Source organism: Pyricularia oryzae, chromosome 6 (genome assembly GCF_000002495.2).
Source record: "Pyricularia oryzae 70-15 chromosome 6, whole genome shotgun sequence".
Classification (NCBI taxonomy): domain Eukaryota; kingdom Fungi; phylum Ascomycota; class Sordariomycetes; order Magnaporthales; family Pyriculariaceae; genus Pyricularia; species Pyricularia oryzae.
Window position 1 is genome coordinate 1,472,660 of NC_017853.1, and position 21,519 is coordinate 1,494,178.

Sequence of the window (21,519 nt, forward strand, 5' to 3'; positions counted from 1 at the left end):
CGAGAATTCGGAGTGGCTACTGGGCTAGATCCCTGTTCTCGGGTTCCCCATGTTTCTGCGGTTGGCGTTGGGGATCCCCCAGATATAATTATGGGACGCGGAGAAGTACATTCAAAGGATTGTTTCTTTTGTCTCTCCTGGCTTCTCATCCCTTTTGTGTTCTGTCTGTCAGTTGATGACATCGCGACAGCTTTCGAGCTATAGTTGTGTGCAGCTTGATCTCTGATCCTTTTTTTGTTTTGTCTCTTTGTTGACGACAGAACCTCATCTCTTCTCTCCGCACCATCAACCAGACGCTCCTTGGCAACAAGGCATCCCGCCATAAAGATGGGTTTGTTCTCCAAGGTCAAGTCTCCCAAGGGCAATGATGCCAACCTGGCTCAGGCAGTCGAAGAGGCACCGCAGTTTGAGCGGGTGACCTGGTGGAGGGAGCCTGGGCTGCGGTCCCTGGGCTGGTATGCCTTCATCCTGTCCATCGCCTCGGCCAGTACCGGTTACGATGGGTAAGTCTTTTGGTGTTTTCGGACTCGTGAATAGGGGCATGTCTTTGCTGACTCTGAGTTCCTCTTGGTTCTATATAGAATGCTTCTAAACTCGATCCAGAACTTCGACAGCTGGAGAGATCAGTTTGGCGTTGCGCGTAACTCAAGCATAGATACTTATGGTCTTCTTGGATTCCTGGTGGCCCTGTACCAGATTGGAAGTGTGGTGTCGATTCCCATCGTGTAAGTTTTGACGTCTTTCTCCAGCGTCACTAAAAGTCAGAAAACTAACACGACTCGCCACCTCAAGTCCCTTCGTACTCGACCGATGGGGTCGCAAGTGGCCCATCATCATCGGAGCCGTCATCACCACGGGCGGTGCCGTTCTTCAAGCCTTCTGCAGCACACTCCCTCAGTTCATGGGCGGACGTTTCTTGCTCGGGTTCGGAAACTCCTTCTCGCAGATGGCTTCCCCCATGCTCCTGACCGAGATTGCCCACCCCCAGCACCGTGCCAGGTTGACTACGGTCTACAACTGTCTGTGGAACGTTGGTGCCGTTCGTAAGTAGCACGCGCTGTGGCCCTTGATCAAAAGGAGAAGAGAAAAAAAAAAGTATGCTGACCAGAGAACCAGTTGTTGCTTGGACCGCATTTGGCACCGGCACCCTGAACAACGAGTGGTCGTGGAGAATTCCTGCATTCCTGCAGTCCATTCCGTCCATCATTCAGCTTCTTGGAATCTACTGTAAGTTTTGCTTTCTGATCTAGGACTACTTCCGCTTTTCTAACCGAAATCCTGCTGCATGATCAGGGGTCCCCGAATCCCCGCGTTTCCTCATTGCCAACGACAGGGACGACGAGGCTCTCGAAATCCTGGCCAAGTACCACGCCAACGGCGACGCACAGAACCCAACCGTCCAGTTTGAGTTCCGCGAGATCCGCGAGACCATCAAGATGGAGATGGCCGCAAACAAGCACAGCAGCTACATGGACTTTTTCCGCACGCCGGGCAACCGCTACCGTCTCATGATCCTGATCTCGCTCGGTCTCTTCTCGCAGTGGTCCGGAAACGCCATCATCTCCAACTACAGCGCAATTCTTTACGAGAACGCAGGCATCAGCGACGCCACTGCCAGGTTGGGTGTAAGTTTGAGCAAGCACGCCATTTGGCCTCGGAAAGAAAAAAAAAAGTATTTGCTGACGATTTCTTTTTTTTTCCATCTCCAGCTCTCTGCCGGAAATTCGATGCTTGCCGTCGTCGTCTCCATTACGTGCGCTATGCTGGTCGACAAGTTTGGCCGTCGCCCCATCTTCCTCATCGCCACCGGAGGCATGCTCGGCACCCTCGTCATCTGGTGCCTGTCGTGCGGCCTGTACGAGGAGCACCGCACTCCCGGCTCCGACATGGCTCTCGTCTTCTTCATCTGGCTGTTTGGAGTCTTTTACGCCATCGCCTGGTCCGGTCTCCTGATCGGCTACGCGCTCGAGATTCTGACATATCAGCTCCGCGCCAAGGGAATGATGATTCTGAACCTGGTCATCCAGCTCGCCCTCACCTTTAACAACCTGGCCAACGCCCCGGCCCTGAAGCACTTTGAGAACCACACCTGGAAGCTGTACCTCATCTACACTGTAAGTTGAAGACGGCAGCCAGCTCCCCCCTGTGCTTACAAGAGATTTAGGAAGAAAAAAAGTCCCCTGCTGACAAGAGCGAAACAAACAGTTCTGGGTCGCTTTCGAGTTCGCCTTCGTCTTCTGGAAGTACGTCGAGACCCGCGGCCCCACCCTCGAGGAGCTCTCCAAGGTCATCGACGGCCCCAACGCCGCCGCCCCCATCCTGAACCTCGAGCAGATCGAGAAGGAGACCCACATGAACTTGGATCGCCCCGACAGCACCGAGAAGACGGCGCCCAGGGAGTCGTCGGCCAACCGCGTCTAGAGGGAACAAAAGCAAACTGGGCTCTCAGTGTTCACACTTCTCATCCCCTCTTTGGTCTCTGGAAGCAAAGCATTCCCTGTAGGGGCTTTGCTTCTTCGCTGTTTTGCAAGATCTGGGTGGGGGAGGGTGGATTAAGCTAAGCCTTTGCTGTTCTTTGCTATTTGTGGTTGTTATTCTTCTTTGCCTTGAGGCCTATGCGGCGCTCGCGCCCTTGTTTGTAATCATGTTTCTCGACCTAGGCTCTTGTTATTTGTGGGATGTGCACATTTGTTCAAAATGGCCATCCTATGCATTATACCAATCTTTTCAAGCCATCTCAACTGAAAATTTCACATTGCTCGATTTCCGTGACACGTATTCCCTTGCGTGTAAGTATGTGTAAAAAGGGTCGTTCGCTGCACATGTCATTCGTAAATCATCACATTTCATCGTACTACTTATACTAACAGAAATAACGACATACAGGCGAACATAAGCTTATGACATTATTAATTACTTTCTTCAAATCGATGCAACCGATATTTTTCCCTCCGTCATTCTGTTCGGTCGATCCGATTTCTTTGTACGAAAACAATTGAGAAAAAAAAAAAAAAAAAAAAAAAAGAGTTAGACTTCCGTCTCAATCCCAATATGCTTGTCTCCATGCTTGAAAGCCCCCTGCACAGTGCCCTTGAGCCTGCTGAACTTGCCGCCAACGTGGTCCGCTTCCCTGGCCACCCGCCACTGCATCACACCCCGATGCTTCCGGTGCAGGGACCGATGATGGTCCTTGTACTCCCTCAACTGGCCCCTCAGCCCGGTGTCCGGATCGTCGGGCGAGTTGTGACCCGGCGCCACGACGTTGAGCGCCGCGTCCGTGCCACCGTTCACCGGCGACCGGAAGATGCTTTTGATTTTTTTGAACCGGGAGAGCGAGAGTCGCGACGACTGCCCGTTCGACCTCTTGATCCTGTCATTGTCGTCGTCGTCGCTGTCTGATATTTCCGATTCCGAGTCGTTGGCGTGCGTCTGCAGCTTTTTCCGCGTCTTCTTCTCCTCGGCATTCTCCTTGTCGTCGTCGTCGTCCGCCTGATTCGCGCCGCCTTCCTCGTCGCTGCTGTCACTGTCGTCCGAGTCGTCGCCCTCGTCGCCCTCCACGTCGCGCAGACCCTCGTCTGTAATGGTGTCCAGACACTCCATGACGTTGCGCATGTCCTGGTTCTTGGACTTGGACGCGTAGCTCTTGTGGTAACCCGAAAGACCGCGCCAGAACCTCAACGTCATGACGACCTCGCCCAGGTGTGTTTCTCCATCGTGCATCCCATCGTAGTCGCAGCAAGACTCGGCTCGCTTGAGTGCATCCTTGGAGCCGCGCCATACCTTGAGCGTGACCTCCTGCTCCTCCTCATCCACAAGCTCATGGAGCCACAGCACCGCGAATGCTGCCGTGCTGTTGGCAATGAAACCATCCTCACGGAACTCGATGACGAGACATGAGGCGTAGCGCCTGCGAACGGGGAGGAAGGCGCCGTCCCGATGCTTCTTTTCTTTGGGCTTCCACTCTCCAGGACGACCGTCGGATCCATTCTGCCCCGTCCTGCCACCGCGTGGGTAGAGCTTGATCCTGTCCATGTTTGTCCGGACCTTGATGCGATTCTTGCGTATGTCGGCAGGCAGAGCACCGTAGACTTTGGACCTTATGCCGTCCTTGATCTCGATGGTGCCGTAGTTCCACCCCAAGAGATGCTGCGGCAGCTTGAGCTCGACGCTACGCCACACCATGCTGACCCTCGCCCTGCCGTAACCGATCCCGCCGATCAGAGGATAGTCTTCGTGTAGTTGAGTGCGATTCGCAAAGACCTTGGCGAGAGGGAGGAAGATGAGGCCGATGAGCGGGTCGTCCTCCCGTTCACGTGAGTCTCGCACCGATATCATGACCTCGGCCGTGCGCCAGTCCTTGACGAAACGCTCGGTCCCAGCGTTGAAAAATGGCTTCGAGTTCTTGGGCTTGGTGCGCGTCTTGTACACCTTCCTGTGGTTGAGTATTATGGTGCAGTAGCTGTCAGGCATGTCGTCCTCGTGCTCCGATTCCTCGGCGTACTCGCTCATTGTATTCTTGTCCTTCTTGTTCAGTCGCTGCACTTCAAGGCCGGTGATGTTGTGGATCTGTATGCTGAGAATGCCCGAGGGATAATCCTCAGATGGAGGTGCAGATATTATCATGTTGTCCTCGATCTCCTTGTAGTCCTGGGCCTTCTGCTGCTTGACTTCGCTGTCTTCCGGCGCCTTGCCCGACTCGCGAAGCTTGTACTCTGCCATGTCTGACACATGTTCTTTGAGATGAGCCTTGGACTTGATCTCGGGGTTGTAGGTTTGCTTCTCGAGGACCTTGTCTGTGATGCGAGTTTTGGAGAAATACCCAACGGACCAGGTGAGCGTGCCGGGCACCTTCTCCTCAGAGTCTTCGCCGCAGAATCTGTCCTCTCGATCCTGCATCCGGTTCATGGTTTCTTCATTGGTCATGAGGTACTTCAAGTCCAAATCCACCCTTCCAAGGTCGTCATCTGCCGTCCATCTGTCAGAGTCCCAAAGCTGCAAACGCAACTTCTCTTCTGCGTTGAGCTCCTCGGGAGTAACTAGGATCGAGGCCCATTCGTGCCAGTCGGGGTTCCGCTCCTTTTCAACGATTCGTGTCGCCGACACAGGCTTGCCGAACTTGCCCCAGGACACCGTCACGTACGCATCTGATGTGGACTCGGTGAAGGGCCCCAATCCAGCATCACCTTGCCTGAAGCCACGGGCCTGCTTGATAAAGATCCATACCACTCCGCGCGCAGTTGTGTCCTTCTTCCAGTCCTCGCCCACGAGCATGTCTTTCAGGTTAAGAGTAAGGCTCTTTGGTGCCACATATTCTGCCATGGCGGCGTCTATGGCCGACTGCACGAATGACGAGATCAGTGGCACGTCCATGATGTTGAGGTTGTGCTTTGACAGCGGGACGCAAGACAGACTCGCCTTGGGCTGGCCGAGGAATGTCATGGTGCAGAGGTCGATAAAAGGCGGATCAGGCGTGAGCTGCAAGCGAAGCCTCAGGGTAGCGATGAATCCCCTGACTTCCACCCACACCGGTACAGCGATGCCGCCGGGGAGGTAAAACTTGAGGTACAAATGGGCGTTCTTGGACTTTGACTTGATCGATTTGCCGGAAGAACGACTACGGTAGGCCACGGCGAGCTCCAGGTTGATAAAATCGCCCTCCTCGGCCATCATGCCCGTCCTGATGGCGGATGGACTTGACTCTTCATGCTTTGTGAGCGCGTCCGGACCATCCAAATCACCTTCCCCATCACGTCTGCCGTTGTGATCTTTCCGTTCAATGTTTTCTTCGCCATCGGCGTTGGGAATATCGGTCTGGGAGTTGTGCTTCGATTCCTCTCGTGAACCTTCGCCAGACTGTTCAATCTTGCCGTCAGCCGACACGGAGTGGCTCGCTGCGCCCGTGGGCAGCCACCGTATGCCCAGAATGCGGACCGACTCGCTTCCTTGGCCCATGTCGTCCACGCTGACCATCTTGATGACCTTGGGCAGAGAGGCCTGCATGACATCCTCGATCATATCTATCGCTGAGGCGAATAGATCCGGGTTTATGAGGGGCCAGATCGATGCCACCATGCTGTTGAGCCACTGGACGGATTCGGGTAGCTCTTCTTCCGAGTCCAAAACGGCAGCCTCTTCACGTTTTGCTGCATCCCAAGTCTCGTCGTCAAACAGCGCCGAGACCTTGTGGCGCATCCAGTTGCCGGTACCAACAACGGCCGCAGCCACGAGACCCCCGAAGACGGCCATGCCCGCAGTGTTGGAAGTGATACGATACATGGTTGCGAGAAAGCTGTTGGGGGCCTCTTCGGGTGGTTTGGACGTCAGGAAGATCATGAGGAACGCAGTCAAGCATGAAGTAACGACCAGGCCCACAATCATGGCCCGCTCGTGTATCTTTTCCAGCTCTTGTTTGAGATGGTCAAAATCCGGCGGGGGGAACAGGGCTTGCATGCCATTGTAGCCACGCTGCGACAAGTCACGTTCTTCCTCCAGATGCTCTTCCGACTTTTCGCCCGTGCTTGTCTCATGCGAAAGCCCTGGTTGGAAATTGTTGCCCGCGGCTGCGTTCAGGTCCTTCTCCGTTCTGTCGTGTATGACTAGGGGAAGATGCGTGATGGGATCTGTAACCTCTCGGCCGCCGCCTAGCCTCTTGGTCTTCTTCATCGCCTTGCGCTTCTCCTTTGGGTCCAGGGCGCTTGCAGCAGTCTCTGTCGCTGACTTTTCCGGCTTTCCGTTCTTCTTTCCGTTTCCATGTTTCTTGAGGCCGTGGTGGTGGCCATGACCGTTGCTGGATTCGTCCTTATCCTTGTGATCAACGCTGGCGTCCCCCTCGTCCTCGTGGTAGACTTCATGGTCATCTCCATCACCTCCATGGTCATAATTCCCAGTAGGGCTCTCATTCCTTGGCCTGTCTGCTCGGTGCCTATTCGTCGATGGGTATGGATCGTGCTCTGCCCCAGGTTTGTCTTCGTCCTTGAAGATGGCCTTTACTGATTCGTAAGCCCGCCTCGGTCTGGAGTCGTCCTCGGGTCCGTGCTGAGCAGCTTCTGTTTGTTGCTGCTGGCTCTCAAGCTCCTTCCTGTGCTCTCGGTAGCTGTGTATTGTAGGGATCGGGTGCCTGCCCGAGTGAGGCTTGGTGTAGAGTCGCCTCCCGAGACCGGCCTCCTGCTCGAAATCATCCGAGGGCGCCATCCTTGGTATTTTCTTAAGCGCTCGCTGTTATTTTTGTTCAATGTCAAATTGAGGACTACATATGGCTGAAAATGCAGACTTTACTTGGGCGCGATCAGTCTACAGAAGCATCGAGAGAAAGCATCTCCGCCGAGAATGGTGTCGATATTCCCAGCCTTAAAGCCCACTGTTGGCAACAACATGTATGACGAAGTGACGGGGTGTTGTTCTCCATTGCTTGGGATTGCTTGGTTTTTTTTACCTCACTCGGCCTGCTTGTGGCTCCAGAGGTCTGGGCAAGCTGGGGAAGTTGTTGGGTCTGGGCCATGGTCTGACGAACAGACGGAAAGCTGGAGCCTTATGAGGTCATCCTACAGCGATAACATTCCCACTGAAACATGATTTTGGTGCAACAAACCCATTCACTGGGCGAATGACGGCACTACAAGGTGCTGATCGACCCCGCAAGTGGGCCTGGGCGAGTCGAGACGCCCAATCAGCACTGACATTTGACCGGCAATACGGCACCCACAGCATACGTCAAAGTAGCACCATGTAATTAATTACAGAGTAAACACAGTAGTGATAGCGATATGGACAACTACCGTCGGTAGACTTCAGGGTAGTAACAAGCTTTGTCCCCATGAGCTTCTCTAGCTGGTGGTTTCCATGAGCTTCTGCCAACATAAGTGAATAGACTTGATCAGCCAAGTCGGGTTCGTCCGACGTTTGCTGAGAATCCCCACATATCATCCCAGAAGACCTGCACCAAGTCAAGACTTGGGTGGTCGGATAGCATGTACGACTAATGAATGACATACAGCAACGCTAAGGGGTTACAGAGTATGGATATATTCAACAGTAAAAAAAGCAACGCAGATAGGTTCCATGTTAGTTCTAGAGCTAGTTCTAGTTGTTGCCTGCCAACCTCAATTGCCTTTTTTCTTTCAACTTTAATGGTACACAGTTACGCAGGGCATATGGGGGCGTTCTCTTAGTTTAGGATTGAGATAAAAACCCAGTTACTTCTCATTGCACCCGCCAAACAATTTAATAGTGTACGATGCTCTTATGGGTTGCCTTGACTCAGGATCTTCAAAGTCAACATGTTCCATCTAGCGTCATTATTGCCTTATACAACCGCTTCGTCCGCTTGCTGCTCCTTTGCTCTTCTTCCGAAACGGTTGCCTATAAGACGGACCATTGGCTTCTTCCTGCCTAAGACGGTAGTATCTTCTGGACTTGACGCCGCTGGCTGCAGTCTGGTCGCACCGATTTCTTCTCCCTGACCGGCATCCTTGACTCCTCTGTGTGCACGATTAACACCTTTCGGTATCGCCTTGCTGTGCCTCTCGTTCTGATTCCCAGATACTAATCCTATGCAGTGTTTCCAAAGACCGCTTACCCTATTTATGTTGAACGCTACGAGCACGAGCGGCACTGCGATGGCAGCCGTGATGGTGACTATGCAGCGACGATTAGGTTATGGGGGTGACCACGTCGGCGAACCAAAAAGAGTCTAGATCACTCACGTATGTACATGAGCGTCCATTTGAGACCAAGACGGAGCTCTTTCTCATCGTCCCTTGGGAACTCGATGATTTCCAAAGCGAAAAACGATGAGAGAAAGGACATGGGAAGCTATGTGCTCCAGTTATGAGAGCATTATTAGAATTATGTGCCTCAATACTGCTTGGTCGTTCATATCCCAACAGAGCCAGCGAAAAGGGCCCGTAATGACATTTACTTACGAAGATTATAGTAACTATGGTGAAAACCATAATGATGTTCCCCTGTCTCGCGGTTTCCTCTGCCTGTTCGCGTGACCACTGTGCCTCGGCCAGGTTGGCGCCCTTTTGTTTGAGATCGAGTAGATTATACACCTGCGAGCGGCATTCAAGTAAGTACCTAGCTATCTCGTTTGCTGATTGCAATGACTTTCCGTTTGGAAAAAAGAAATCCACAAGATTATGGAGAGAACGTACATTCTTGGTGACTTCGTCAGCACTCTTGAGCAGGTCATCAACGCGGCGTGAATTGATCTCAACCATACTCATTCTAATCACCTCCCCCTGCAATTCGTCTTCCAGTCTGACTCTATGAGATGCTTGAATAATGACTTGGAGTTGATCGTCCAGTACGCGCTTGACAACTTCAAGCTCGTTGATGATTTTCTTGGTTTCACGTATCAGACGTATCTCCTCCTGGATGGTGATCTTGAGGGAATCAGCCTCGCCTTTGGCCTCTTTTTTGACACGTTTCCAGAATCTTTCAACAAGCTTGCGCTCACATAACGCCTGATGGAAGCATTTCGGAAATATAAGCAGCTTTCTACGACGAGTTCCTCTGGCTGGAGCGGGTTGTTTCTTTTTGGGGGGAAAGAAGACTGACAGCATTGTTCACCGCCATCGTGTATATTTGCAGCACACCATGCTTTACTGCTCCTTCTTGGGTTTCCACTGTGTGCCCCAGGCTACTCCTTGCCGTCATCCCGATGATGAAGGGGATGATCTTGGCAGTTTCCCGCACCTTCATTATCCATTGAGTCATATTGCTGTCCGCGCCGCTGTAGTGATGAAGCTCGTGGCCCAAGTCGAAGGCTGTAGATAACGGTTCTATGTCGGGTGATAGGGTGATCAGAGTGATACATCTATCGTCTTCTATGGATTTCACCACCGAATTTATGAGCATGGGTATGTTAATTGTTGAGAATCAAGCTTCGACCTACCACTGACATCGACCAAGCATAGCCAGAGTTGGCTCACAATGCACACAAGCTTGTCCTCGCCTTTGGTAGCGCCCTTTGCAGCTCCTTGTAGCTGATAGGAGACTTGCTTACAATGGCGTGCCTTGTTGTCCTGCGACAAGCCTGCAATACGGCCATAGCTTTCTAGCAATTTCGGCATGTGTAATATGTCCGGACCATCACCATAGGTCTGTATCAGGCGCATGGCGACGTCGTAGTCCATCTGCTCTGGTGTTGTGGGATCAGCAACCTTGGAATTGGCGCACTTTTCTAGCATTTCGCTCATCTTCTTGTAGTGGAGGACAGGGCAGGCCGTCAAGTAGGGCACCTTGAAAAACATCCCGCTCTTCGGTTGCGGCTGATCCGACTTTATCCTGGAGGGCACGACAAGCTTCGGTACCATGCGTCCAGACAGCGAGTGCTCTACCTCATCTTGAAGCTGGGCATGCTCCATCCTCAAGCTGTCAATGTCCGTCGACGCATTTGTAAGCTTTGCCCGGCGCTGCACGAAACAAGCCCGGATCATGTCTTGTAACCACACTTTGTTGCATATTGGCAGGTGCATCCACCTGGACTGACGCCAAAATGGAAATGGTACGGAGCGCTTATGCCTCAGAGGGCGATCCAGGTAGTCCAATCCTTTGCCGTACGCGACATCGGCGACGCAGAGCCCAGTCTCATGGAAGCTCTTCCAGGTCGCCCACTTTTCGTCGTCTAAATTGCTCAGAAAACATTCGCGAACACGAAGCGGTGTTTCTATGCATACATCAAGCTCTTCATCCGTCAGGAGCCTAAACGCCATCAGGTCGTCCAGCTCTGCCGGTATGCGCGGCAATGGAGGTGACAACAAGTGCTGCGTCTCTACATAGGCTAGATCGGCATTTTCTCCCCCGATACTGGCGCTATTAATGCCACTCAGGTGGTGCAGCCGAAAGATGTGCTGTGCTAGCTTTCCACTCGAGTCTCTGACATGACGAAGGTCTTGCTTCTCGCCTTGGCTGCTGGTGCGGTCAGGGGCATCCAGCAGCAGCTGTATGACGGCTTTCTGGCCAGCAAAGGATCCATCAAGCCCTATGGCCGCTGCGGCATAATGCAAGGCTGTCCACCCACGCTCGGCCTGCCGCGGGTGAAGGTTCGTGGTGGCTGCGCGACGATCAATTTGGCCGGCGAGGAACTGAACGAGGTCACGGTGGAGTCCTGCTGCGGCAACGTGAAGAGCCGTCAGACCCGACCTTGTCTTGCAGTCTAAGGATTGAGTCTGAGCAAGCTTCTTCATCAGCTCGGCGCTTCCCGTCTTGGCAGCATGGTGTATTAGAGTTGGCAGATAATCGTTTTCTAGTTCATTCCCACTTCGTGTGTCTTCTTCGTCCAGTCTAATACCGCTCTCCAGAAGTCCCTGCAGTTCCAGTAGAGCGGGGAAATCCGCCGTCGTGTCTGGACCACAGGATTGAATGAGGTGCAGGACTTTGTCGCGCAGAGAATTTGGAACCATCTTTGCGTTGGGTCGCTGAATCTATAAATAACCACTTTCTGATTTGTTTTATAAAGCGAGCTGCTAGCAGCCTTTTGAAACGGAGACGCTATAAGTCTGGGGTATATTGTGAGGGATGCCATTTCTGTCTCCCCCTGCTTTTTATAATAACAGCTTCTTTCGATCCCCGCATCCACTGCCTGCATGACTGGCCGGGACGGGACAACAACCATTGGTTGGGTTACCGCTTGGATGATAGACAGGAGGGTTATTCACCAATGAGCCTTCAACTCAAGCACGACTCCAGCGTTAGTCGTCGGGATGGGTGGGTTTACAGCAACTTGCACAACATTTAGCAGCATGTCGAGCCATTTGGCTGATTGGCCCATTACCTCGCCTCCTCATCTTCATTCCTCTCAGCATCGTCGCTGCCACCATACCCAGTCTCTGCAACCTCTTTGTTCTGCCGATGCCACCACAAAAGTCCTAGCTGCACCAGAATGCTCGCGGCCGTAAATGCAGTAACAAGTGGGAAACCAATAGGGTACCTAGGAGCGTCCGCAACGCGGAACGCGCCCAGCGGGATGGTTGCATGACCCACGTAGACGATCATGACCGTCATGGCGACAATGATGGACCTCGCCTCGGGCTCCTTCCTCAAGATTTCGGCCATCCAGGCCATCAAGCTGGGCCCGCCGGCGTTGGTCCCATAGCTGAGGAAGTAAAAGGCCAGGATGACAGACGTGTTGGCGGGCCAGGCGCTCAAAACAGCTAGGCAGATGCCGTTGGCGACCGCGGAGAAGATGCTCACTTGCCAGCGGCATTCGAACTTGTCTGATATGAAGTTGAGCGTCAGGTTTGTGACGATCTGGAGCGCGTAACCGCCCAGCGGCAGGATGTTGACGTGAAACGTGTCGTATACGCGGTTGCCGGCCGCGTCCTTGATGCTCTCCAGGTACAGGACAAAGTAGCTAGTGCCGCGGTGTGCCCATGCGTTGAGGGCAAAGGCGAACAGGAAAAACCAAGTCACCGGGTGCACGATCAGCTGTCGGAGCTTCTTCTTTAGGACCTTGGGCGGGATGCGCTTGGAAGTATTGACGCCAAACTCGCCCATCCTGTGCCGCGCAAGCCGCTTCTCGGGCTCCGTCAGCCACAGAGCTCTGGTCGTCTCCGGGCTGTCAGGCACCGTGACGAACGCAATGAGCCCCTGTCCCATGGTGACGGCGCCAGAAATGATAAATAGCCACTGCCAGCCCGCGAGGCCGTGCACTCCATTCATGTTCCGGTAAAGAGCGGCCTGTAGCGCACCGAGGAACATGGCGCCGGCAACGTCACAGACAGTGAAGCATGCAACACGCAGCGCGAGCTCGGCAGGGGTGTACCAGTTGAAAATAAGAGCCACGACTGAAGGCCAAAAGGCAGACGCGAAGAGGCCGAGGAAGAATCGGAGTCCAAAAATCGTTTGGGCGTTGGGGGCTTTGTACGTACTGTGCTCATTCGGCAGCCCCTCGTAGTCGTGGTTAGGATATGTTTCATTGATGCCGAGTCACTTTTGCCATGACAAGGGTGACAGACACTTACAACAAAACCAACGCACCCCAGACGATCTCGCAGACCGGCAGGAACAGACTGGGCCGCAACCGCGTCTGGATCAACTGGCCTGGAACCAGACCCAGCGCATAACCAATAGAGAAATAAGTGTTGAACTCGACCAACTCGTTCCCTCCCAGTTTAAGATCCTCCCGCATTCCGGAGACGTATGCTTGGGTGGTTGCTGACTGGTCCATCTCCTTCATAATTCCTGCCAAGAACATCCATGCCAGGAGGAAGACGTCGAGCTTGAAGACCAAGACATTGCGGGGGCTGCGAAAGTAAGGGATCAGCTTGCCGATAGCAGCAAAGACGCCCACAACTGGTTCTTGATCCGGACTTGGCGTGCTCGATTCTTCAGGTTGTTCAGAGACATCATTCGAAGGCGCGCGCTTCAGATCTGCTGGCTTTGCTTGGCTTGCCTGGTTCGACTCTGCAACCGGCGTAGGCCATATCTGGGAACCCATATTGGACTGGACCTGGCGAGGAGGTTGGGCGGGTGCACAGTCGAGTTCGGGACAGCTGAGAGCACATCAGACTTTTTTTGTCCCCCGGTGAATGAAAACAAAGTAGCCATTTTGGTCCTCTTATAATTGCAGCCTGTAATTACCCTGGAGATCCCGATAATAAGCTGGGCATGCAAGACTGAATGCAGGAATGAGGAGTATTCCAACATAGTGGACAACCGCCCCACGCGTGTCGACAACGTTAGCCTGTCAAACTAGAGGGATTAGAGAAAACCTTCTCTTGGCAGCGATTGCGCAACCGCAAGGGTGGTATATTGACATCGGATTCCCGGTCTAGAAAGCGGGATCAAACCCACCCTGGTTGACGGCAACACGCGGTCGATAAGAGATAGCTAGCTGCACAATTTGTTTATGTAATTGCCCGAACTGCAGCCGGACTCCACTCCGCAACCACCCACCAAACGCAAGACTATCTTTTGTCTAGCTCTAGCTCCAGAACCAGATCTGGATCTGGATCGCCTTTGCTGAGCCGACCATATCATAGTAATAAACTGGGCGTAAAGAGTGTCGAGCCCAGGTATCAGATCGCGCCAAGCTCAGCAGACATACTCAGTTGAGCAACCTGCATCTAGACGGTGCGAGGATGGAATACAAACAACAGACGGGCCTCGTGACCCCGCGTCTCATTATCCATGGCGGCGCGGGAAACATCACGCCCGAGAACCTCCCGCCGGAGCGCTACAGCGCCTTCCGCGAAGCTTTGTTGACAATTGTCACCAAGACCCACGCCTACATGACCACGCCCTCCTCTGGCACAGCGGCGGAAAAATCCCAGGCGCAGATCCTTCCAGGGGCGCTCGACGTAGCAGTGCATGCGGTCCTGCAGCTCGAGGACAACCCGCTGTTCAACGCCGGCCACGGCGCCGTCTTTACCCGCGATGGTATCAACGAGCTGGAGGCCTCCGTCATGGTGTCCCGTGGCCATGCGAAGCGCGCGGTGGGCGTGGCTGGCCTGCGGCGAGTGCGCCACCCCATCTTGCTTGCCCGTGAAATGCTCGAACATGGAGACGATGACCTCAGCGTGAACGACAGCCGCGGCGCGGCTCCGAACGTGCCATCCGCCCAGGGCCACACTCTCCTCTTTGGCGAGACGGCCGAGGCCCTCGCGCGCGACCATTACGGGCTGGAGATGGTGGAGCCCGAGTACTTCTTCACGCAGCGTCGGTGGGACGAGCACATCCGAGGGCTGCAGCGGGAACGTGAGTCCAACGGCCGCGCCTCTGCGAGCTGGTCCCCCAAGGAGTACGTACCGCAAGGCACTGTCGGCGCCGTAGCGCTGGACTCCAACGGTGTCATATGCGTTGCGACAAGCACAGGTGGGCTCACCAACAAGCTGACTGGGCGCATCGGAGACACCCCATCGCCGGGTTCTGGATTTTGGGCGGAGGAATGGGTTGAAACTGGTGACCCGACTGGTTCGCAGGGCTTGCAGAAAATGCTCTCACAGCCTGGTCCAGCTGTTCAGCTGAGCCCTTCCCTCCAAGGTCTGATAGCTGACTGTCTTCCCACTCCACTGCTACGCATGCCTTTCCCCAACGATCAGCGCCGCTCAGTCACCACAACACGCTCCTTTGCTGGGTCAGGCACCGGAAATGGCGATAGCTTTATGCGCGTTGATGCACTCCGGACAGTCGCCGCCATGGCACGCTTCAAGCCAATATCGTCATCGCACGCTCTGAGCGCTGTTGCAGGCCCTGGGGGAGAGCTTCAGCGTAGTGCACAGGAGAGATGGGGCCTGAAGGGCGAGGGCGAAGGTGGGATCATTGGTATTGAGTGTGCAATCGTCACCGATGACAGGGGTCGCGTTGTAGAGTCAAGAACCGAAATTGTGCACGATCACAACTGTGGCGGCATGTTCCGAGCGTGGATTGATACCAATGGCGAGGCGCACTTCAAAGTTTTTCTGAATGATGCCGGTAAGGTCTGACCAGATTAGCTCACGCGTCAAAGGAGTTGGGTGATTCAAGCTGGCAGTAACAGTGTCATTCGGATCTGAGTATTGTCAGTCAGATAGAGTTTCTCCAGGTAGATGAGTAGATCGCCTAGGTTGTGTATTATTGTAATGTATTTGTTGCGCATATTGTTGCGCGGTGTGAGCCCATCTCTAGGGTTCTTTTTGTTCGTTATAGTACACTTGATACAACACCCACCATCCATAAATGACCCAAAAAATATACAACAGCGGCTGCCGAGGTAGTAGCCTGAAAAGGAGAGTAGAGTGGTGAACGTCTATCGTTGGTTTGCTGAATTGTCGTCGATGATTCGGGAGGGGATTTATGCCGGGATCGGCTGGGCTTCTGGGGGAGGGGGCATAGCCTGTAGAAAAAAAATTGTTAGCTCGCCATACCTTGGCTTAAAAAAGAATTCGAAACAGCACCACTAACCTCAAGTTTTGTGCTTCCCGCCATCATCTTTTGGAACCCGATACCGACACCCTCAATAACACCCAGGAGGATAGCGCATCCGATAGCGTTGTTCCTCGCTGCCTTGTAACCTCCTCGGATGGCTAATGAGCCACCAGTGAAAAAACCAGCAATGATTGCGTTGTAAGGGTCCTCCTTTTTGCGGATACCCTTGACCGCACAGTCAAAAGTGCTGAAGAGACCACCCCAAACACCAAAGTTACCACCCAGGACCGGTGCTCGCATCTTGATGGCGGTCAAAGCACCGATCCTCCGCTCGCCGTATGGCGAGTTTCGGAAACCCTTTACACCATGCCAGATTGTACCTCCGATGGCCTGTTGTTGATGGAAGAAAACCCTTGTCAGTCCTGAATTGCCAAGTTGAAAGCAGAAAGCAGAGTTTCGTCGGTGATGCATAGCTTACCCCCATACAAAAAGCACCACCAAAGTCATTGAGAATAACCCATGGGCAGGGGTCGCGTGTGTGATCCATCGTGGCTGTGGTCGACGGAAGTCCAAGGTAGGAAAGTGTTTTTGAACAAGGAAGTTCGCGACGCGGTCCTCAACCAGGATGCGCAGCGCAGCGATTGTAAGTCTTTTTGTTCGCAGACTAGGTCAAAAACTGATTTTGTTATCCTCAGTTGTATCGCTGGCTGTTGTCGGCTCGCCGAGGTTCGTGGACGTTGCGCAAGATTGGGATGGTTGATTCTCCGAGGCTGTTAGGAGAGGCTTTCTGCGATGGCTGATGATCTCAGAGCAAGAAAAAAATGTTCTGGCAATTCGTCAGGGATGGAGAACGGCAAGCCCGGATGGTGGCCCGTGCGTCAACGGCGGCCCCACCCTTTTCTGTTCCGGTCCCGGCAGGCCGACCAACCCGGGAGGAAGAAACCCAAAGGTCACACCTCGTCCATAGAGAGTTTCCTGTCTTGCTCGTGTATGGAAAACCTTGCGTCAATATGTTGATTGATGAGACGCGCACCATTCCACATCAATGTGTCGGCGATGCGGGTTCCATGCCTTGGAAAGTAACGACCAACCATGACTCTAATGACACGTGCCCAAAGTACAAATCCAGTACTACATCCTGTTCCATGGAAGCCCAGTACTCCGTAGTCGGTGGTCCGTCGTGTATCACCAACTGATAAACAGGGGAATATGCAAGGACCCGACGGCGGTGAAGCAAAGTAGGCGGGCGTACCTACCTATCAAAGTACGGATATGCTATTTGGCTGGGCAGCAATTACGGATATTCAATAGCGCCACCCGGTCGTTTAGCTCAACAAAGGGACATGCCAATGTGTCATAACTCGGTCTGGAGCAAGATGTGCCGTTTACGCAGGCGCGCACTTTGGCTTACGCTCCCATTTTCTACTGAATTTAACATTCCCAAATTAATACCAGTATCTTTCTATTTTCTGTAAGAATTGGTTTTCATACTTGTTTCGCACGAAGAACTTCATAGACCAAACGGCAAGCGGTGATACTTGCTTCTCAAAGCCTTGCATCCAGCTTTGTTGCTTCTGCTCTAGTTCATCACGAGGGAAACATTTGCCTCCCCTGTTCAACATAGTCCACGACACAAGGGCGTGCAAGGTTTGTGTCAGACCTTCCACCGCTGGCCGCCAGGCATGATGCCATCGCTGGTCCAGAGATCGCATCATCGGTCAGTGCGACAGCGAAAGCAATGGCGACAACACATCTGATACAAATCTCGCCCAATTGCCGAGAACCGTCACCAGCTCCCCACAACGCATTCGTCTGGAGACTTGAAGGCGGTAGACGCAGCTCATCATTTGCATCACAAGCGAATCCTCTCAGCATCGACGACGAAATGGGTGTGGTCGACGACTACCACTCGAGCAACCATGTGGATAGAAACCGCGAGGAGCACGAAGAAGCCACAGAGAGCGACTGTCAGGGATGTCACAGGATCAGGGTTGACGAGGAAAGACGGCAGAAATTGAGTTTGGCAGATCTGGGAGCGATTCACGGAGCTGCATTTCCCAATGGCACGGTCGACCCTCCCCACTGTGAGCTTTAATATTTCCTTTTTTCTTTTTCGGCTTGCCCTTCGCCAGATTGTCGTCAATTGCAACAGGTTATGTTTTCACTGGAGATACCTCTCCACATCCCAAAGAAAAGGTTCGATCAAGCTGGTCGGAGATTTTTGCACCGACTTTCGTCCTTCTTCTTCTTCACTCATAGGATGTCAAGCATTCGGATGAACGAGCTAAACATGGTGGATGGGTGGGGTCCCCCAAACTCACGGGGTCAAGCGGCTGGGCCAGCGGTCCCTGCATTGATCGATCAAATCTGTCAAAGCAGTTGTTCAAAAAGAAGCAGACTAATTCAATATTCCCATTCCCCATTCAACCTGTATATTTTGTTGATCACGCCATTGTTCCGGTCTATACATTCAACTCTTTTTTCCCCGCTGTTTGACGTCAAACTGACATCTTCCGCTCGTCCATCAGCTGGAATCGGGATGCCGCTGGCGGCCAACTCGTCGGCGACGTCACCGCCCTCGAATGGCCTGGCCACAACCTTCCCCGCACACTTGCAGAGTCCAGAACGTATCCACCAGCTGAAGCATGATAGCTCTGTTCTGGCACTTGCTGTCAACGACGAGTTCATATACGCCGGCACTCATGATGGCGAAATATTGGTCTGGTCATTGGGGACGTTCCAGCTAGTTCAACGTGTCCAGGCCCACAAGCGCAGCGTTCTCTGCCTCTTCCTCTCGTCGCCGACCGACAAAGACATAACAAAACCATCATCTTCCGATGACGCCTCCGAACCTCAAGAATCGCGGCCCTCGTCTCTCCTCTTCTCTTCCGCCGGCGATGCCATTATCAGCGTGTGGTGTCCGCGCACGCTCAAGCGCTTGTACGAGATATACAGTTCCCACGATGTTGGCGACGTCTTTAGCGTGGCCTATTCCTCCCAGAACGACACCGTCTACATTGGCGCACAGAACACTTCGATCCAGTGGGTTCGGCTGAACGACCCAGAAGCCCGCGTTCTTCATGAGTCTGCTCAGCACCCGGACCGGAGATACCATCGCTTCTTCGATTCCAAGGCAGTCGGGGGCACGAGCACACCACGGCGCAACGATGATCGCTTCTCGATGATCCCCAAGGCGCAGTCCGTCCTTGAGATATCACAGGGTGCAATCCATCAGTTTGCGCATTTTGGTTACGTTTATTGCATGCTCATATCCAGGGGCCCGACCGTACGGGTCGGACAAGATGAGGACGTCCTTATATCTGGAGGTGGCGATGGCACGATAAAGCTTTGGAGACTAGCGCACCACGCTAAGACTACCGACGGCAGTGTACAGACCGGCGCCGAGGAGGGCATAGAAGAGATAATGGTATTGGGCACAGATGAGGCTGAGTCTGTCTTGTCTTTGGCTATTGATGGGTCATTCCTATATAGCGGCAAGCTTGACGGAGTGATAGAGCTATGGGACCTCGACACAAAGCAGAAATTGCGCGTCATCAAGGCACATGACGCAGATGTCATGACATTACAGATCAGATGGGGTCTCTTGTGGAGTGCCGCGGCGAACGGCGTTGCGACAGTAAGTCTGCCTAGTACACAAAACAGAGAAGGAGTCGCTGACAATTTGCGCAGAAACACAGCACCGTCAATGACAACCGTGACGCCAGCCCCGGGTCGGACTTGGCTAGCCACAAATACCGCTGTCTCAGCCGGTGGACTGCTCACGATGGCAAAATTCTCGCGTCGGCAGCCACATCCCACAAGGGCGAGCGGTTTTTCATCACCGGCGCGAATGACGACAACGTATGCGTCTGGCGCGTGAACGACTGCATAGATGGGGCGACTGAACAAAAGGCCGTGGCTGAAGACGAGCTGTTGCGTTCTCTCCGCAAGTTTGTCTCCTACAAGACCATATCTTCACGCCCAGAATATGCAGAAGACTGCCGCCGAGGAGCCACGTTCCTCTGCTCCTTGTTCAAAAGGCTGGGAGCCGAGGTAGAAATGCTATCAAGTGGTGACAGTAACAACCTCCACAACCCCGTCGTTTTTGCAAAGTTTTCTGGATATCAAGAGCCTGCCGAAAAGCGCAAGCGAATCTTGTTCTACGGCCATTACGATGTGGTTCCTGCCGACGCCAAGAAAGGCAACTGGACCTCAGACCCGTTCACACTTACTGGAACCAACGGCTACCTGTACGGGCGTGGTGTCTCAGACAATAAAGGCCCTATCATGGCGGCTTTGTATGCAGTAACAGATTTGATGCAGGCCAAACAACTTCGCTCGGATGTTGTCTTTCTGATCGAAGGCGAGGAGGAGTCTGGTTCACGGAGCTTCAAGGAAGCCGTAAGGCGGAACCGCGATCTCATCGGAGACGTGGATTACATACTATTGGCGAACAGCTATTGGCTGGACGACGAGACGCCTTGCCTGACCTATGGCCTCCGAGGTGTCCTGCACGCGACGGTCTGCGTCGACTCACCACACCCGGACCTTCACTCCGGCGTTGATGGTTCCTACATGATGGCGGAGCCGCTGTCAGACTTGACCTGTCTCCTTAGCAAGCTCAAGGGCCCAGGGAACAAGGTGATGATACCAGGTTTCTACGACGGAGTGTTGCCGCTCACCCCCCACGAGGAGAAGAGATACGATGCAATTGCATCCATCCTGATGAAGCGCAGTCCGGAGAACGGGCCGGCTGAGGCTTTGAAGCGAAGCTTGATGGCTCGGTGGCGCGAGCCCAACCTGACGATCCACAGATACAAAGTGTCGGGTCCGGACGGAAGCCTGGTCAGCAGCCATGCTAGCGCGAACATATCTTTGCGGTTGGTCCCGGGGCAAGAGGTCGACGTGGTGGCGGCGTCGCTGAGGTCTTTGCTGGAAAGTGAATTCGTCAGCTTGGGCGGTAGCAACTCGCTCAGCATGCGGATTGACAACCAGGCGGAGCCATGGCTGGGCGACCCAAGCAACGAGATCTTCAGGACTCTCGAGAACGCCGTGGTAAAGGTCTGGGGTCTGGACGCGAATGAGGAGCAGGGTGCGGAGGATGGCGACAATAGCCATGACGGGGTGGAGGCTTCGGCAACTACCAAGGCCAAGACGAGGAAGCCCCTGTACATCCGCGAGGGCGGTTCCATTCCCGCCATTCGATTTTTGGAGAAGGAATTTGCCGCGCCGGCGGCACATTTGCCGTGCGGCCAGGCCAGCGATGCCGCGCATCTTGATAACGAGCGACTGAGGGTCCTGAATCTCCTGAAAAGCCGGGAGATATTTGGGGATGTCTTTAAAAGTTTGTGATTGGCATTTTTGAAGATGAGGAGTTGTTAGACTATTCTATAACTAGAGAGAGTCTATCTATACTTTAGCCAAATACCATAGCTTATCAGGGGGTTTCTCAACTTTTTCGATTCATTCTCTTCTGCTTTGACTGTGCATTTGTTATGTATATACGGGTGAACTGCTCCTGGTACCTCTAAGAGGTGACCAAGTTCAGTCGCAATTCCATGTCTGGAATACCTGGAATTGAGTGCCTTTTGACAAATGATTACTTACCATGATTTATAGTTAGGTAAGCAACCCAAGTGTGATCAACAATGATTTAAAGAATGACAT

The 21,519-nt window shown here is 53.4% G+C and overlaps 7 protein-coding genes across 7 annotated transcripts; 3 read left to right on the forward strand and 4 right to left on the reverse strand.

The window, feature by feature from the left end:
- Window positions 1-98: 98 nt before the first annotated feature.
- Window positions 99-2,424, forward strand: MGG_04234 (hexose transporter). The gene is made up of 7 exons (XM_003719532.1): window positions 99-503; window positions 582-725; window positions 793-1,043; window positions 1,117-1,227; window positions 1,294-1,625; window positions 1,710-2,114; window positions 2,206-2,424. Exons 1-7 carry the CDS (start codon window positions 328-330, stop codon window positions 2,419-2,421), a joined length of 1,635 nt encoding a protein of 544 aa, XP_003719580.1. The 5' UTR covers window positions 99-327; the 3' UTR covers window positions 2,422-2,424.
- Window positions 2,425-2,862: 438 nt separating this feature from the next.
- Window positions 2,863-7,472, reverse strand: MGG_12184 (uncharacterized protein). Its single transcript, XM_003719533.1, has one exon. The coding sequence runs from the start codon at window positions 7,189-7,191 to the stop codon at window positions 3,028-3,030; it is 4,164 nt and encodes a 1,387-aa protein (XP_003719581.1). The 5' UTR covers window positions 7,192-7,472; the 3' UTR covers window positions 2,863-3,027.
- Window positions 7,473-8,048: 576 nt separating this feature from the next.
- On the reverse strand, window positions 8,049-11,408 carry MGG_04231 (uncharacterized protein; the record flags this gene model as incomplete). Its single annotated transcript, XM_003719534.1, has 6 exons — window positions 8,049-8,634; window positions 8,703-8,811; window positions 8,922-9,053; window positions 9,156-9,467; window positions 9,562-9,830; window positions 9,899-11,408. 6 exons carry the CDS (start codon window positions 11,406-11,408, stop codon window positions 8,303-8,305), a joined length of 2,664 nt encoding a protein of 887 aa, XP_003719582.1. The 3' UTR covers window positions 8,049-8,302.
- Window positions 11,409-11,775: 367 nt separating this feature from the next.
- On the reverse strand, window positions 11,776-13,444 carry MGG_04230 (uncharacterized protein; the record flags this gene model as incomplete). The annotated part of the gene is made up of 2 exons (XM_003719535.1): window positions 11,776-12,874; window positions 12,969-13,444. 2 exons carry the CDS (start codon window positions 13,442-13,444, stop codon window positions 11,776-11,778), a joined length of 1,575 nt encoding a protein of 524 aa, XP_003719583.1.
- A 462-nt stretch (window positions 13,445-13,906) lies between these two features.
- On the forward strand, window positions 13,907-15,726 carry MGG_04229 (L-asparaginase 1). The gene has a single exon (XM_003719536.1). It carries the CDS (start codon window positions 14,088-14,090, stop codon window positions 15,429-15,431), a length of 1,344 nt encoding a protein of 447 aa, XP_003719584.1. The 5' UTR covers window positions 13,907-14,087; the 3' UTR covers window positions 15,432-15,726.
- Window positions 15,510-16,674, reverse strand: MGG_04228 (mitochondrial import inner membrane translocase subunit tim-17). Its single transcript, XM_003719537.1, has 3 exons — window positions 16,331-16,674; window positions 15,889-16,242; window positions 15,510-15,820 (listed from the first exon to the last, which is right to left on the reverse strand). Exons 1-3 carry the CDS (start codon window positions 16,397-16,399, stop codon window positions 15,779-15,781), a joined length of 465 nt encoding a protein of 154 aa, XP_003719585.1. The 5' UTR covers window positions 16,400-16,674; the 3' UTR covers window positions 15,510-15,778.
- Window positions 16,675-17,017: 343 nt separating this feature from the next.
- On the forward strand, window positions 17,018-21,375 carry MGG_04227 (WD repeat-containing protein). The gene is made up of 3 exons (XM_003719538.1): window positions 17,018-17,936; window positions 18,381-19,489; window positions 19,543-21,375. The coding sequence occupies exons 1-3, from the start codon at window positions 17,591-17,593 to the stop codon at window positions 21,202-21,204; spliced, it is 3,117 nt and encodes a 1,038-aa protein (XP_003719586.1). The 5' UTR covers window positions 17,018-17,590; the 3' UTR covers window positions 21,205-21,375.
- The last annotated feature ends 144 nt before the right edge of the window (window positions 21,376-21,519 follow it).

Bases quoted from the DNA above. Each gene is read 5' to 3' on its own strand.
- MGG_04227 (XM_003719538.1), top strand. From the start codon at position 17,591: ATGGCGACAACACATCTGATACAAATCTCGCCCAATTGCCGAGAACCG. The intron at 17,937-18,380 runs GTGAGCTTTAAT...CTCGTCCATCAG, and splicing joins CACGGTCGACCCTCCCCACT to CTGGAATCGGGATGCCGCTG. The intron at 19,490-19,542 runs GTAAGTCTGCCT...CAATTTGCGCAG, and splicing joins CGGCGAACGGCGTTGCGACA to AAACACAGCACCGTCAATGA.
- MGG_04229 (XM_003719536.1), top strand. From the start codon at position 14,088: ATGGAATACAAACAACAGACGGGCCTCGTGACCCCGCGTCTCATTATC.
- MGG_04234 (XM_003719532.1), top strand. From the start codon at position 328: ATGGGTTTGTTCTCCAAGGTCAAGTCTCCCAAGGGCAATGATGCCAAC. The intron at 504-581 runs GTAAGTCTTTTG...GGTTCTATATAG, and splicing joins GCCAGTACCGGTTACGATGG to AATGCTTCTAAACTCGATCC. The intron at 1,626-1,709 runs GTAAGTTTGAGC...TTCCATCTCCAG, and splicing joins ACGCCACTGCCAGGTTGGGT to CTCTCTGCCGGAAATTCGAT.
- MGG_12184 (XM_003719533.1), bottom strand. From the start codon at position 7,191: ATGGCGCCCTCGGATGATTTCGAGCAGGAGGCCGGTCTCGGGAGGCGA.
- MGG_04228 (XM_003719537.1), bottom strand. From the start codon at position 16,399: ATGGATCACACACGCGACCCCTGCCCATGGGTTATTCTCAATGACTTT. The intron at 16,243-16,330 runs GTAAGCTATGCA...CATCAACAACAG, and splicing joins GTGGTGCTTTTTGTATGGGG to GCCATCGGAGGTACAATCTG. The intron at 15,821-15,888 runs GTTAGTGGTGCT...TTTTTTCTACAG, and splicing joins CGGGAAGCACAAAACTTGAG to GCTATGCCCCCTCCCCCAGA.